This window comes from Larus michahellis, chromosome 5 (assembly GCF_964199755.1).
Source record: "Larus michahellis chromosome 5, bLarMic1.1, whole genome shotgun sequence".
In the NCBI taxonomy this organism is placed as follows: domain Eukaryota; kingdom Metazoa; phylum Chordata; class Aves; order Charadriiformes; family Laridae; genus Larus; species Larus michahellis.
This window is the reverse complement of record NC_133900.1, coordinates 39,156,923-39,173,373: the sequence shown is the minus strand read 5'-3', so window position 1 is coordinate 39,173,373 and position 16,451 is coordinate 39,156,923. Positions and strand designations below refer to the sequence as shown.

Genomic DNA, 16,451 nt, shown 5'->3' with positions numbered 1-16,451 from the left:
TTTATTGCATAGTAACAACAGAAATCAGGTTTGATTAGCAAGATATGAATGCATTTTCAGAATCTTCAAGTTCTCAGTTACTTGCTAGCTGGTAAACAAATAAATAATACAGTGTGAATTGAGACACATCTCTGCTTTGAGCTATATAATGTAATTGTTGCAATTTAATTCAGCTCTAATGAGATTAGAGTCTACAGATGCGTAGTCCAGTACTTTCGTAAAGGTACATTAGCATACATAGGAACTACAAAAACAAGTCTCTGTTTTACGGTATTTGCTGACTAAGACTAGAATGTCAATTCATTTACTTGACTTTGCAGAAGTATAGTGAAGACTCTTTTTTTTTTTTTCTTTTCCCCACCTCATTCTCTTCATTTGGTCCTCATGACCTCCAAATATGAGAGATCCACCTGCCTCATACTTCTAAAAGTCTATGTCTTTCCCCAAGTGAATGGTGACATGGATTCCCTGTTTCTCCCTTAGATAAGTACAAAGTACCACACGGTTACTTCAGGCAGATGGTAAAACTGTAGCGCATCCCTCAGTAGTCAGAGCAAAATAGAAGGACACATCACCAGTAGGGCTAAAAGATGCACATGGCAAAAACCAACATAAAGTGGCACCTTGACATTTCAAGTTATATTAACAACAACAATCACCATTACCAAACATGAACATTTCAACTGAAAACCAGCAAACACTCATAAAAATCAGAAAAATTTAACCCCTTGAGTTTTATAATTTTTACAGAAAATTTAAAGATTTATTTACAGAATTGGAAGATTTTGGAGGAAAACAAGAACTAAACACCATCTTTGATAATGACCTTTTCCGATAGCAACCAGTTTGGAACCACAAAGCACTGTCTTTAGACTTCATTGAATACTCTTGAATTCGCCTTTTCAGCCTTTTTTGTGTGAGCTATACCACAGGCTTTATGGTGTAGCTGTACAGCTGCCTAATTAGAGTAGCTGAAAGATCAGATGTACACCTTTTTGATTAAGCCTAGGAGACATTTCGTTTAAACCTCAGCTTGCTAATTTTGTTGCAGTGATTTTGTCCCCATACACTGAAGAATAAAAAGAGAATTTGCTGCCACAGGAGGCCCAGAGGGCAGTGAAATATCCATCCACAAAGATAATAATAACTCAGCTGGACTCAGCCCTGAACAACCTGGTGTCCTTCACTCTGTTCTGCACTGGAGGTTGGTCCAAATAAGTGCCAGCGTCCCTTTTGGCTGAAGTTATGCTATAACTGGAGGTCCCTAGAGTATGCCACCACCCCGGTTGGTCAGTCGCCCTGAGGGAATTCATTAACTGCACCCATCATACATCGCAGCCATTGAAATTGTGTGACCTCCATCCTCGGCATAGCTGCCGGTTTCTAAGCAGCTTCCAGGCAAGAGGAGCAGAGGAACTTGCCAACCTGTCCAGCAACTTATAGAAGGGAAGGGGCGGTGAGGGTTAAGAGGAAAAAACCCATCTGGCTGTTGTTCACCATGGAGTTATAATATTTCTTTTGAATGCGTTTCAGGAAAATGATTTATTATCAACAGAGGAACAATGGAAGTAAGTTAATTTACATATTGCTTGCAAATGTTTTGTTAAATTATTGTTTTGTTAAATGTACATTTATAGCCATACCAGGAACCTTTAGCATTTTGTTCACAGAAGTGTACTTAGTAAAGAATTTTCTTTTCTTGAAAAGCTTTACTGGAACTTTTTATTCTGTCAGTTTAATCAGTTCCTCAGCAAAACAAAATAGGGAACAGCTTTATAGCAATCATTACAGAAATCACTGTTGTAGTACAGTGTTTTCCTTTAGGTACAATAAATACAACGCTTCCTGTCCTTGCAAGTCTAATATAAAGAAACGGTCTTTTAACCATCATTTTAATGTCTGCTTAAGGGGGGATGGATAGGAAAAGCTTGTTATCTCCCTGTTGCCACCTTCCCTTTTCTCTTCTCAGGATGCACATTAATTATGCTATCTCCAGCTATAGGCTTGGCCCGCCAGCGTGCCTGGCGCCGGTGCACTGCCCGTAAGGGGGCACCCTTGATTGCAGCCTGAGGGACACCGAGTGCATCACACCGATGAGCTGCTTCAAGATACTTCATGCAAGCACCCGGTCAGCAAAGATGTGGTGCTCCATGGTACTTGTATAAAGCTGGGAAGAAAGATATTTGACACTGGTATCGGTACCTGCTTCGGTGCTGTGGCGTCTGAGCACAGCATCCATCATGTAGCCATTTCTTTTCACATGGAAAAAAGCATGGCTACTGTTGTACTTTTGCTTCCGAAGAAGGGGTGGGAAAGAACCACAGGTTTTAAACCTGTATCTGCAATATCAAAAGTTGGATTCAAAGTTTGGCTAGCATGTAATAGCAGCAAAGAATGACTTCAGGCTTTTACGTAGTTCCTTACTCAAATCTGGATCGCAACTGGTTTAACACTGGCTGTGTCTGAACAGAGCAGCTGCCGCCCATCAGCCACCATGACACAAGATCTTGATCCACAAATCATCTAGGGCAGGCATCAACCAGAACATGCTGCAGCTCCCTTCCAGCCCCTATGCACAGTTTTTCTCCCTACAGGGACCAGAGCATGGAAGGGAAGGGAGACAGTGTGTGTCTGTCTCTTTGGCTTCGTTTCAGGGTGCAGTTTGGGTGCACTCAGTGCATGCACAGATCTAGAAGCCAGGAGGTGCAGTTGAGTCCTGAAACGTAGGCCCAAAAAGCTCCATATCAGAGGAAAACTAACATCCATGTTAATTTGAGTCAAGCGCAGGTGAAGATCAAGATTCTTACTACAGGGGCACAAGGCTCCGCTCTAACACAGAAGCTCACTCAGCTTTAGTTATGAAGGGGGCTGATTTATAGCTCCAAGACAGTCCCCTCCTTTCTTAGGTGCTCAAGGAAACTCTCATTAACTCTAGAAGAAAGATAAATACCACCTACAATTCTCACTTTATAGGGAAGGAAGCTGAAATAGGGATTTAAGCCCTCTTCTGAGCCCCTAAATATGGGCTAAAAGATTATGTGGGTCTCAGATCTACAATTAAGAAGTGTGTGATTAAAATTCATAGGCACTGTATTTTTGTGGCTATATTTATGTTCAGGACTGAGTTACTAGAAAAAGAAAAGAAAAAAGACAACTCTCTGCCCGTTATTTTAAATTTCCTTTTTCAGGATAATAGTTCCAGTTACAAACTAGTAGAATACAAGTATTCTTACCTAGTTTGTTACCTTATATCTTCACGCATAACAACACTAAACTGTTTCCTCATAAAGGATGACTGTGACCTCTAGGTATAACAACTCAATCTAGACTGTTTTGTTTTGTTTAAATAGCACGCAAAATTCCTTTTCAAGTTGCAGCATCAGAAGATGCACGCAAAGCACCACGGCTGTGAATCAGTGCATGTGGTGATGGTTCTTGTTCTCATCACAACCTTGATTGTTGCCAAGACTGTGCTTGTTCAGTGGAAGCAAAGGCATTTGATTGTACAAAGCGAGTAGCTTGTTAGAAAGACAACAGTTTGGAGCTGTAGTGGTTAAGACATCACCTTTCTCAGGTAACAATTGGGAGTCATGACATAGTCTTGAGAGTTTACGTCTAGCAAGACAACTGAGTCTCCGTGGAAAGCAGCAAGTAACAACGGCTTTTTGTCAGGTGGAGAATAGCTTTTATGTAGGGAGAACAAACAACTTGTATTTTCTGTGTATGCATACTGATGCTGTGGTTAGTCTTTAGTAGGAAAAAGCTTTGAGTTTTCAAACAACTGTCTAATAATGGACTAGGTAGGAGAACAAAGTCACTACCCTTATCTAGCTGAAGTAATGCTACACAGGGTTTACTGAGAGAATCCAAGGCCCCTGTTTGTCAAGTTACTCACACACAAGCCTAACTAGAGAAAAGTCTTGTGGTTAAGGTGCTAAAACTGGGGCTTATGGTACTTTAGCTCACTTCCTTTCCCCTACCACAAACTTCTCTGCAAACCTGAGGAGAAAAAAAAAAAAAAAAATTATTTTCACCCCTGACCTCCCTATTCACTAGTTATGCAAAAGTTAGGCATCTCAGAAAGGGCCAGTCCTTAAAAAGCAATGTGAGTTTTAAGTAAATGTTAAATAAATAATGGGGATTACACAGATATCTCAGACAGCAGAGTTTTAAGCACACAAACAGTTTCTTAGCATTTCCCTCTTCATCAGCCGATGAGTGCCCGAAGGCATCTGTAGATTGAAATCCAGTTTTTTGTAACTGAACTTCTTAATAGCAGTGACATCAATAGCTGTCATGATCAATACTTTATCCCTTGACAGTTGCTCCTCAGACTCCCTGATCTGACAGGTCTGTTAAACACTAAAGAATGAAACCTTGCTACAATTCACAGAAACTGTTTTAGTAAGGGATATAAAAACAGCCTGATCTATGACAGCTTTACTGTTAGTGAAGTTTCACAGTGGCATAAAGTGGCAATACAGAGGTGAAACAGGCAGTTCAGCTATACTTTACAGACTTAGGAGCAGTGATGAATGTTCATCATGGCAACATATGTAGAGGTAAAGTGTCTAATAAAGTCACAGGTAGCACAGCTCATTGAGGATTTTAGCTTCATGACACTAATTCTCTACCTTTACAAACGCACACCCCTAACCCTGAGCACACACAGGTTCAGAGCTTTTCAAGTAGTTCTTTCCTATCAATTTTTGCATTACTGATTTCAGCAGACATTTATAATAAAAAAGAACACTGAAGTGACTGAAGTTGCTCAGACTGTCCATGTCTTTGTTTTCCATTGAAAATATTTTGCATGAGACTGGTACCGAATCAGTGCTGAAATACACTTGAACTCTTAAGTATGCATACAATGACAATCAGCTGGGAAGGTCCCTGTCTGCCTGGGAAAGCCTGTGGGAGTCTAAGCAGCGTACACTTTGGGTTGCTTTAGCATTATCCTGCTTAACAGTACTTACAGTTAGTTAATGTGTACTACATCGACATAACCTCTGTCGAAATGCCAATAGCCTATGCTTGTTACGGTCCCATTACTTGTGTAACTCAGTCTTCAGCAACTGAAGCTTCATTCCCATCTGTTAGTTTTCCAGGAGCCAGTCACACCTACAAAGTGACATAGCCAATGTGGAAAAAATATACTTTTAAATGCATTTACCTTTAAATGCATTTAGTCTAATTTAGGGAGTCTCCAGTACAACTACAAACATGACAACACTTTGATAAGACTTTGTGAGGGTTTTTGTGTTTTTGCAGTGCATTTTAAAACAAACAAAATATCTGCACCAGAAACATGTTGGGGTCTCGGTTTTTAGTGTATAGCTGTGTGGCAGCAGCGCAGCCACCTTCTCCAGTAAAAGGGGAACTGAAGCAGGGCCTCTTTCAGTAAAAATAGTAGCAACAGAAGCTGAAGTTCACTTTGCATTGAGTTTTGGCAGTTCCGCTTCATGCTCTGTTTAGTTGGGAGAGTAATATATTCTCACACCTACCATCTATCTATGTATGAAGTTACTTTATAATAGTGAACACTACTCACAGTGGGTCTCTGCCAGTAGCTGGTTTATTGCACCTATTCCATGTTAGGTAACTTAAGAGTGTTTGTCACCAAAACATCTTACAAGTTTGTGCATTAAGTTGTAACTGCCCTTATGTTTCATAGCTAGATACTTTTGTATAGTTTTTGAACACACTGTTGATCTCATCACAGTAGCTTGCTTCTTTAAAAGCATGCTGTGCGGCAATGTTAAAGTTACAAATTTCTGTCAGTACAGCAGCTGACAACATCTGATCCACTGTACTTTGAGGACTCACAAATAGGACAAACATAAAGATCCAAAGTCGAACGATTAATGAGATCCTTACACAAGATAGATGAAAAATAACTAGTATACATTATTGCATCAGATAAAGAAACCATCTGATTTAGGAGTAGAAACTGTAAAGATGGTCGCATTTAGAAGTTAAACAACTTAGTTAATGCATACAGGAAATTGCCCATTTGACATAACAAACAAAAAAATAAAGTCTACTATTCCCCCAAGTACAGACAGGTCTAGACTTCTGCATTACAGTTCTTCCAGGTGGCAGTTATTATGCTTGTGTTCATGTGCATATCATTTTTGTTTGATTTGGTAGGAAACATTTAAATAAGTCAAAATTTGAAAAACAACCACATGCTCACTAAAGAGAAAACAGCCTTCTAATTTTGCCTGCTTACACGTTTCTCGTACTTGCCACCCAGCTTTTGACCACTCAGTTGATGCCTGTATACTTCACATACAGGTTATGTACAGCAGTGTCTAATACTGAAGAGAAGAAACCAAACGCTTTCTCCTGTTTGCAACAACATGCTTGCATCTTTAGGAGCAAAAGAGAAGAGAGATCAGATGAGGAGGCAGAATGCATTATTTTCAATGTGAGGGATAAGCCTAAGGCTCCTTTTCTCTCAGGAAAAACCTGCTTTCTTTTCTATTTCCTGTCAACTAAACTAAACAAGTAGCCAGCCTTCTGTTGCATATCATGGCTTGGAAGGCACATCAGCTGACAGACCTTTCTATCTGATTCTCTGGTCAGCATGGAGGTTTGGATGTATACATCCCTGCTCTGGATACTTGTGCTATTCTCAGACAATAGTAAGGACTCAGAGAGAATAGCACAGTCCTGTTAGTAGAAATAAAGGATTGCAGTGATTGACTCCCTCCTTCCCCTTCTAAGTGCTTTGCAAAAGCATAAAAAAGAAAAGTTTGGTTTCTTTTTGAAAGAAAAAGGAAATGAAGGTCAAAGGGAGCACAAAATCAGCCCTACATGAAAAGGGCATTCATTAGCTTGCTCAAAAAGAACAAAAAATAAAAAGCAGCAACTACTTACTAGATACAAGAGAAACAGCATCAGCCTGTAGCTTCCAAAAGAGCCTTACCCAGGCTTATCAAGAATGTAAAATGTCTCCTGAAAAAAAAAAAAAAAGAGGCACACTGGGGAAGGCTCCTATTTCAAAGAGGCAAGAGCAAAGAAGTTGCAGCAAAGCAACCAAGGCTCAGCTGTGGATAATTTTGGCAAGAGGGAAGAGATTGTCCTTCACCAGATGGCTACGTATAAAGTAACATGGGTGTGATCCTAGCACAGAGGGGAGGGAAAAAAAATAACAATAACGAAGAGGTTTTCTAGTAAGTCTTGGCCTGAAATAAAATGTAGGCCGCTCTGACAATTGTGTTTTTTCTTCTAGGTTGTAGCTGACAGTTTGGGGTTAACTTCTATATGATGAAGAAGCAGATTAGAGAAAATGATTCTTTGTCAGTTACTTCAGAGAATTTTGTTATTGTTATTTGAGATTTTCAAAAATAAATATGGGGCCTGTCTTCTGCTAATTCATATTGTAAAAACCTGATTTTCAATTCATTTGCATCTGCGTTCAAATAATACTCTCATTACTCCACTTTACTCACAAATTTTGCACGCCTCTGGTTCAGTGAGGTGGAGGCAATTATGGGCTTGCAACTGTGTTACGTGCTCTGGTGTGTGGGGTGGCAATGAAGAATCCTACTCAGAGTTACCATCCTTGAAAATCCATTCCTGCCCTGTCCTAGCCTAGCCTGTCCTTTTTTCTCAACACAAAGGCAGGAGTCTAGCATATCAAATGGGGAAGGAAGGAAAAAGCTTATTAGTGTTCTGACTCTGTATTTTCCCAAAAGAAATTCTGACTATCAGGTACTCAGCTGATTCTTATAATGCAATTTGCTTGCTGTTGGAAGCTGTCCATTAATGAAAATTAAATAAATATGATATATGTGGACGAAATTGTTCTCCCATGGTAAAACAGAAATTTTAAAATATCTGAGATAGAAAGGCAGATTTTTCATGGTCTCAGAACAATCTCAAACACAAAAGCCTTACTTCTGGCCCCATAGGTGGTTGCCCATTTTACTGATTATATATCTTGTATCATGTGGCAGTCATGTAATGAGAACTTACTTTGGCATATAGTTGAAAAATGAAGCAGCATAGTTATGACAGCATTGATTTCTATACCTAAATAATGAGACAAATCCTGAAAATAAGGTTGGTTGATTTACTTATTATAGAAATCCCTGCCAATTTCCAGTGTACTATCAAGTATAAGCATATTAATTTAAACCTTAAAAAGACCCAAACAGATGATTTATTATTTCTTGCATGCATATGTTTTTTAGTATTTGAATATGTCTACATCAAAAGAAACTAGATTTTTAGAGAGCCAGTTAGCTCGCGTTGCCAAGTTAACGAGTTCTGGTAAGGTCAGTCTGTCACAATAAATCTAATTATTACACCGTTATTTTCTTTATGTATGCAGTTTTCACCATATGCTTTAAGATGGAAAGGGCAGTGGAATAACGCTGTTCAGTTGCGTTTGCTGGTGATAGGCATTCTTACTCGCACAGAGTGGGGGGAGCGTTTCGAGGGAAGCAGAGGACAGATGGACATTTTTCAGTTGGTGCTTGTATGACCTATTTAATCTGCACAATTAGAAAATGGGAAAGCTGTCTATGACGCTGGTGCTGACTTCACTTCTAGGTCTTCTTGAGCTCATTTAAAGTACGGTAATGAGAAAAACATTTTACCTTTGGGCAGCAGTCTGATTTGTCAGGAAATTCCTCTTGCTATGATGGGTGGATGAGGAAAATTTGGAATAATATGATCCAGATGTTAAAGCTCCCATTTAGCAGCAATGCAGATGTATTATTTTATGGAATTGTCCAGATGGTGACCTTCCAGTATTAATAATAAATCGGTACTGGGGTTTTCGTCTGTATGACTCGATTCGTATCTTTGTCCTCATTTACATGATAAAATACTCATGCATTTCATGTAGAGGCTAATAGCATTAAAATTAACAATCTGGAAGACATAAAAATCAATAAGGATTTTGAAACAATTACTGCAAACAATATATACCAATTGATCCAATAACACCATCACCCGAGAGAAGGTTGTGATACCATTTTTTTATTAATCAGCATTTCATTTTGCAGCTAACATGACAACAAAGCTCTCTTATAGATTTATATTAGAACATAGACACTTTACTGAAGATGTGTGCCCATTCAGTTTTGGCTTTGCCACTTAAATTCAGACTTTACTTTCAGTCTACTGAAAAAAAAAGCAACCCACAGTACATAAGCATATTGGAGAGGGACCACATTGGAGAGTAGCAAGGCAGGCAGGCAACAGGGAACCTTTGGTGGCCTCTGATGAAGGCCAGGAAACCTCAGCTTGTGCCACCAGGGATATGTAGGAACCACTGACCTGTGGCACACCAGAAGGGCTGCATGGCACGGAAGGAGCTGTGTCACTTTTATGGTCACAAGCAGCAGACTGTGGTCCCGCAAGGTGAGGAGCAGGATGGAGAGATGTGTAAGAGTGATGTGATCTAATGATGCTGTGTGTTTATTTTTCTGTTAATTTATTTAAACTTATATTGTGAAATACCCGTTTGCTCAATAGTTGAATGCTTTCTGGAGCTGGGGGGGATATTTTTTTTTGAGAGTTACTCCTTTTTCTTAGGAGAAGAAGAAGAATCCAGTCCTGCTTCAATCGAAATCTGTGTCAAAACTGTGTAAGGAGTACACGAGGAGTAACATATATTCCTTCAGAATTCTACTTTTTGGGTTAAGGAAAGAGATTCATCTTCTGTAGAAACAGGTTTTTACTCTAGATGGATTGTGTTTTTTATTTGCTTTTAAAAAATCTCCCTGCCCCAAATTTGAAAACCGTCTCCCCTCAGATTTTTTTTCTTTTTCAGTAACCTTTCTATAAAGATGCAGGAGCTAACTCTACAAACACATAATAAAGTCAGTCTTGCTTTATCTTTGCCATCATCAGGCTTCCACAATCCCAGATCCATGGTTTATTAATGTGATCACGGAGAGAACTGACATTATAGGGCTTTGACTGTTCAGTGGGTTTCAAATATTTGCTTATTGGAAAAGAAATAGAGCATTTTATCACTGCAGGCAATTTGAATAAATATACATCACTAAATTTAGTATCATTCAATTTACAAAAGAGTTTAAAAGCTTAAGCCAATAGCATTTTTTTGTGCTGTAGAAAGAGTTTTTAAGAAAAACTGTCAGTACTGTGGTCATGTGACTGAGCAGCATCCCAAATTAATGCAGCCAAATGTGCCTTTGAAAGTTTCTAAGAGCCGCTCTAAGGCTTAAAGGCTGAACTGCCTCCACCAATTTCACAAAACCTGCTCCCAGAGCTTTAGCCCTGTGGTTACCATATGTAATTTGAGTTGGAAAACAAAGTTTAATGGTTTGGGGTTTTTTTCAGTAGCATTAATTCTATCAATAAACAGTTTAGGTTTTTAAGAATAGGATATGGGGGTCTGATGAGTTGCAACTCAGTGTTATAACCATTTACTACACCGGGATTACTAATTATTTACACGGTGCAAGGCAGACTAACATCATTATTCTAAGGCCAAAGGCCCTCCTGTGTCAGATGCTGTAGAAGTCACATTAAAAGTCACATTTTTTTTGTATGAGTTTTACAATTTGGCAATCTGTGAATCAAACCTAACCATGCCAAATGGAACCATAGGATGTCATGAGTTTGAAATGACTGGCTCAATTTTGCCAACAGTTAGTCACACTGCTGCAGATGCGGGTTGTTCCTCTTTATTTCACCATCAGACTTTACTGGTGGAGATCCCTGTCCATGTGGCAAGTGTTCTCAGTTATTACCGGGTACATCACTTTCAGAGCAACCTGCAAGCCTGTCTCAGGGAGAACACCACAATATAGCCTTTTTTGTTGGTTTTGCCTTGTTTTGGGTTTTTGGAGGGTATTTTTTCTTAAAGGAAACCTGTAGAAGGAGAAGAGCAAATAAGAATTTCCCTGGAACAAAACTTCACAGATTACAAAAAGGGCCATCAGCAGCTGAATTTGAAGGACTCTTCCAACTGTAGTATGAATACGTTCCTCTAAACCAGTGTTTATCAAACATGACATGCAAATGAAAAAGAATTAAACAAGAGTTTAAATTAAATTCATTCCATCAGTTACATCTTGGTTTTTCATTCTTCAGACTCTTATCATCAGCAGTCATCCAAGCTGTTACTGAGCCTGAAAAGCTCAATTTGTTATGTACCAAACAGTCTGAAATTATTCTTCAGAGCCCGCTCTGCCTCCCTAAAGAGAGGTCTGTGTTCTTCCTTCAGTCTTCTGAAACTCCGCCTCTCTACCCTGGGCTTGTAAAGACAATTACTAATGGTTCAGACATTGCTTCTGCTAACTTTTAAGTATTTTAGATAAATTTCATTGGTGGTATACTGACTTGACTGTACCTTACCTCAGTTGTTTTTCACCTGTTGTTGTCCCGTTCTGGGCTACGTCTCCCTCCTCCACAATTGCCAACTGTTAGTTTCAATTATGTTAGCAATCTGTTCACAATTACCGTTTCTTGTGAAGACTGAAGCAAAACAAAAAGGGTTTGTGGGTTTTTTTCCCCTGTACTTTTTCCTGTATCATACATTTTTATTCCCCTTTAAGTAAGGGAGAAATATAGAAGTGTAAAACTTCTATTGAATTTCTATGAATACTTCAGTAGAAGCTCCGTATGTGGCATTTTGTGCCACTCTGCAAAATACACAAGGTCTTGAGCAGTTCTCTTATCCATAGGTTGGTCTACAAATGATTCCTCCTGATCTATAAACTGAGTTGTGCAATTGGAATTGTGCGTTATGTAGCCATAATGCTTACCATGTTTGGATTTAATTTATTATTTAAGTAGCTGCCTTCAGGTAAAATGGGAATTAGCAACTGTTATGATTTCCTAGTTGGTAGATTTTACTTTGCAGTGGAATTGCTCCAGGCTGGTCTCTTCACCACCCGCCTCAACGTATGAAACCCCTTTGATGTTCTGTGGCTGTAGGTTCTGTTACTTCTTGATTTTTATTATTGCTTAGTTGGCCTGGAGTTTGATATTTAGTCATTTTACAACTTGTGTTTGTGGTGTGAAGAGAGGAGGGGAAAAACCTTAAACTTCATGCAGCCACTGCGTTCACTCATTTAATCCCCTAATTTAACTGCTGAGTTAATCCTCGGTCCTTCATCACCTGAAAGAGATGAGACATAAAAAGTCTTGACGTAAAGGATAAAAATAGATAAGCACACTCATATCAAAACCACATTATAATTCTTTCTGATAATTATGATTTCTCGCTCTGCCAGGCTATAGTGTTACTAGGGGGTTCTCTTCTTTATTTTGACTATTGCCAAAGACAATACTGTATGTCCAGATGATTCTCAACTGAACCTCTTAATCCAGCTAGAATTTTTGCCTGGCTAGAATTTGAATTTTCTTTATGTTTGTCCAGTATTTCTGCCTGACTAGCAGCCCAGTCAGAGCTACTGTGCTGAACTCTGTTTGAGGCGCCGCCTGACCAGAAATTCCAGGGATTCCTCAAGAGCATGTAGGTCAACTACATAATGCATCTGCTCTAAGTCCAACACTTCTTGGAGGTATTGGAGACACTACACATACGTAAATTAGCTGTTCCTTTAAGTGTCTGATTTATTGTCCCTACACTGTATAGTTGATTAACCCAAAAGAACATAGCTCTGATGGAAAATTCTTGGCAGAAACCTAACAGTCTTGTGTTACCAATACTGTTAAGCTTTATTCTGTTGAGGTATTTTATTTAACCAGCTAAATCCCCGCACCAGTGTATTTTAAAGATACAACTACAAAATTTTTTAGCTCTATTTTAAAAGTTCTTTGTGCCCTGTTGCAGCAGAATTTTTTATTTTTTTTTAATGTTGAGAAGCTCCAGTTTTATGAGTATTCAGTAGCCAGGTTTCAGTCTCCCAGGACAAGTTACACATACAATCTCAGAGAGATGACAAAAGATGTTAACATTTTTGCTTACTCTATTGGTTGGAGTTTTGTGGGGTTAGGGGGTTAAACACAGCCTGCTGCAACTTAGCAAAGGTTTTATTCCGAGGAATTTGGATTCAGGAGAACAGTAGGTTCTTTCAGCTATAGAAGCTTAACATTTATTTGACTGGCATCTTGCACCTTACTGAGATCGGGCTGATCTTGGTGCTTCTGCAAAACAATTAAATATACCTAATTGTTCTCCAGAATAAGAGCCTAAGCAAAGTCCCTTTCTATAAGAAAATGTGTCAGCTTGGCCTTCCTAGAACAGAGCCGAGTAGCTGTGGCTCCAAAAGCAGTTCATAGCCTGCTTTCAGCATTGCTTGCTCTCAAGCATATTGATACTTCGAGTTTGAGGGTGTCTGCTGCTGCAAAGGAAAATGAAACTAAACCTGCACTTTGAAGGAAGCAGGAGCTAACTGGAGCAAAAATCTTGTTGATATTTTATTCTTGCATTTTGGTCAAGAACAGACTCAGCTGAGTACTCTTTTGTGGTTTTATGACAGAATCAAGTCTGATGACTCCATGGATTTTGGTGTGATGTTGCTTTTTTACGGACTGTACTACGGAGTGATGGGAAGAGACTTTGCGGAGATTTGTTCTGTCTACACGGCTTACACCATTAGTGTAAGTGCTGGGGATCATCATCCTGAATACCACTTGGAAGGACTGAAAGTGAGTTCTTGAATCTCTTGTGACCCTGGGTTCATGACAACAAGGTCTACTGGATACTCTTGCAGTAAACTAACCTCTTTTCCTTGAGGAGAGCTGTTCTTGTGCCACAGGCAAACTGCTGAACTCCCTTATCAATCTTATCATTAGAAGAACAGTCTCAATGAAGTAGTAGCCAGTAACATATGCCAGGGCCTGATTTGCGGTTTCCAACAGGCTGGTTCCTATGTACAAGAGACTACAATGTTTTCCTAGTTGCCATAGCAAGACGAGCTTCTTACTTCCCCGAAGTCCATGAAAGACTCTCCTTGCCCTTTCCTTTTCATGGCTCTTATCTTCCCTTTCCAAATAAGGTGGTTATCTCAGTACAATTCTCTTCTGTCCCAGTTACTTAAAATCAAGCAGACAGTTGCTAAAGTTCTTGCATCAGCAATAAGATTTTAATTATTTCTTGGTAACTCTGTGCTCCCTGGCACTAGTAAACTAAGACAACTGTAGCCATTTTCATGCTGCCCCTATCTTTGATGGCACTTAAAGTATGTTTATACATCTTTGACTCTAAGCAAATATTTTGTTGTTCTTTGTCTTCTTTTTTTCCTGTAAACTTGATCTTGATAGTTTTACAACATCAGTGGCATACCAACAAGAAATTTGTCCAATGACATCTGCACAGTCTGCGGGCAGAACATTTTTGTGGATATAAATGAAGAAGGGATCATTGAAAATACCTACCAGCTGTCCTGTAACCATGTGTATCCTTTCCATGTAATTATGGAACTGTTGTTTTCTCCTCTTTTATGCTGCATTAAAAAATAATAACAACAGCAATAAATACCAAGAAAAAAAGGAAACAAAACCACATTCAGAAACAACATCATGGCACAAAAGTAAAAATAAGAGCATGGAATAGATTTCAGTTCTGTGACACAAATTGAGGCCACGCAGCATTTTGACAGAGACACTGATGCAAGAGTGGCCGTAACCCTACAGTTTCAGGGCAAAAATCTGCCTTCCAGGTACTTCTTGCACAGCCTGTGTAGGTGTGCCTGGCAGTATATTAGACCAGGCAGTATATTAGACCAGACCCTTGGTCAGGTCTGCTAATTCAGGCTCCTGTGTACTGCAGAGAATTTCCTTTGGCTGTGTTTGCTGGGTAGTTTTAAGGTAGATGGGGGGAACCTTCTCAAAAGATGGCATGAACATACCCTTCAGCCTGACAGCAGACCCAGTGTCTCATACTTGGGGGTACCAAACAGTTCTGCATTTTGCATTCCAGAAACCAAAAAGAAAGGTATGGCATACATGGTGGAACATTGTTGCTAATCACCCTCTTCTGCAGTTCATAAAAGTCTTGCAAGCTGGATAATATGAATACCAGTCTGGATGTCCAGGACATTGTATTAAACTTTAAAATAATTCTAAATATTCAAAATATTTTAAGTCACTTGAAACTGCTCACTTATAAAAGAAGGCAGTATCCATAATCAGTCATTAAAAGTATCTGTTGATGGTTTGACTAGGTTTGCAGATGTGTGCACTGGGTCTTGTTTATATTTGAAAGATTCCTTAACAATACACCTGATACCAGGTTTCACGAATCCTGCATCCATGGTTGGTGCATTGCTGGCAAGAACCAGACTTGCCCATACTGTGCTGAGACAGTTGATTTGAAGAGAATGTTAAGTAACCCATATATCCTCTCCTTAACAAGTGTGCTTTTGATTTGGATTTTCTAAACCATAGCCTGATTACTTACTAATTCTTGTTTTGATCTGCAGTGGGGGGGATGAGATGGCCACATTAAATAAATGGAAAAGCAATTATTATTAAGGAATAATTATATTTAGGGAAGATGATAGTTCTGTTTGGCTTTATCTTATCTGAGACCCCAAATAAGCTAGGAAAAGAAAAGTGCATATATATTTTCCTCCTTGATTTTAAGACATCCGGAAATCATTTTTATAATGAGAGGAACATTTTAAAGAATGTAAATCACAGTTTTAGAAAGACCATGCAGTTGATTTTGCTCTTTAATGAAATAACAAAATGTATATAATACACTTTCAGAACAAGTCCTGTTTCTTCCCCCTTCTCTTTGTAGTTAGTAAACAACATTTTTGCTTTAGCAAATGAAATAATAGTTGAAGATCTGCTGCTACATCTGTAGAAACCTGTTTGAGTGGAAGCAAAGTTTGGCTTATTTTTTTGAAACCTATTTTAACCATATGGGAGGAAGATATTTAAATTTAACCTTACCCCAACAAAAAAAGAAGTAAAAAGACATTTCAAAATTTTAACCCACTACTTTTTAGAATCATAGAATAGATTCTGGCCAAGAAAAACACCATGATTCACCTATTGTTGCATTTTCTCTCCAGTTCCCTTAACAGCAGATTAGGTGGGAATTCACATGTATTGTATGGACAGCTTTTGGACTGGGTCTGCTGTCTGGTAGTTTGGTGACTGGTTGCTATAGACATCGTCCAAGGCATTAATTACTCACTGGGTCTAGAATAGGACTCAGATTATTAGTAAGAATGCAAAGTGTTGGATATTTACCTGTCTACAATAATATGAGTATTCTATACTTAATTTTAGAAGACTATAGAAAATAGCAGTTGGTTGAACTCTGGTGTGCTAGATAGCCCTTGCAGGACAGTGCCTCTTTTTGCATTACAGCAAGACTGTACAGCATGCTATTAAAACATTTTTTTTATTTTCTCAAAGTTAGAATTACAATAAATTGCTGCCTTTAATGGGAAGATTGTGCTACAAAAAAAATAGGACTTATTTTCTTATTCTGAATATCCCTCAAAAAAAGAGGAAAAGTGCCAATATTTTGTTTCATT

At 38.8% G+C, this 16,451-nt stretch overlaps 1 protein-coding gene across 1 annotated transcript; it reads left to right on the top strand.

Annotated features, from left to right (window-relative positions):
• Nucleotides 1-1,562: 1,562 nt before the first annotated feature.
• RNF175 (ring finger protein 175) lies at nt 1,563-16,119 on the top strand. Its single transcript, XM_074588828.1, is given in 8 exon segments — nt 1,563-1,568; nt 3,372-3,536; nt 10,636-10,770; nt 11,647-11,780; nt 13,437-13,557; nt 14,221-14,354; nt 15,191-15,312; nt 16,001-16,119. Coding segments are annotated over 8 exon segments (936 nt in total).
• Nucleotides 16,120-16,451: the final 332 nt, after the last annotated feature.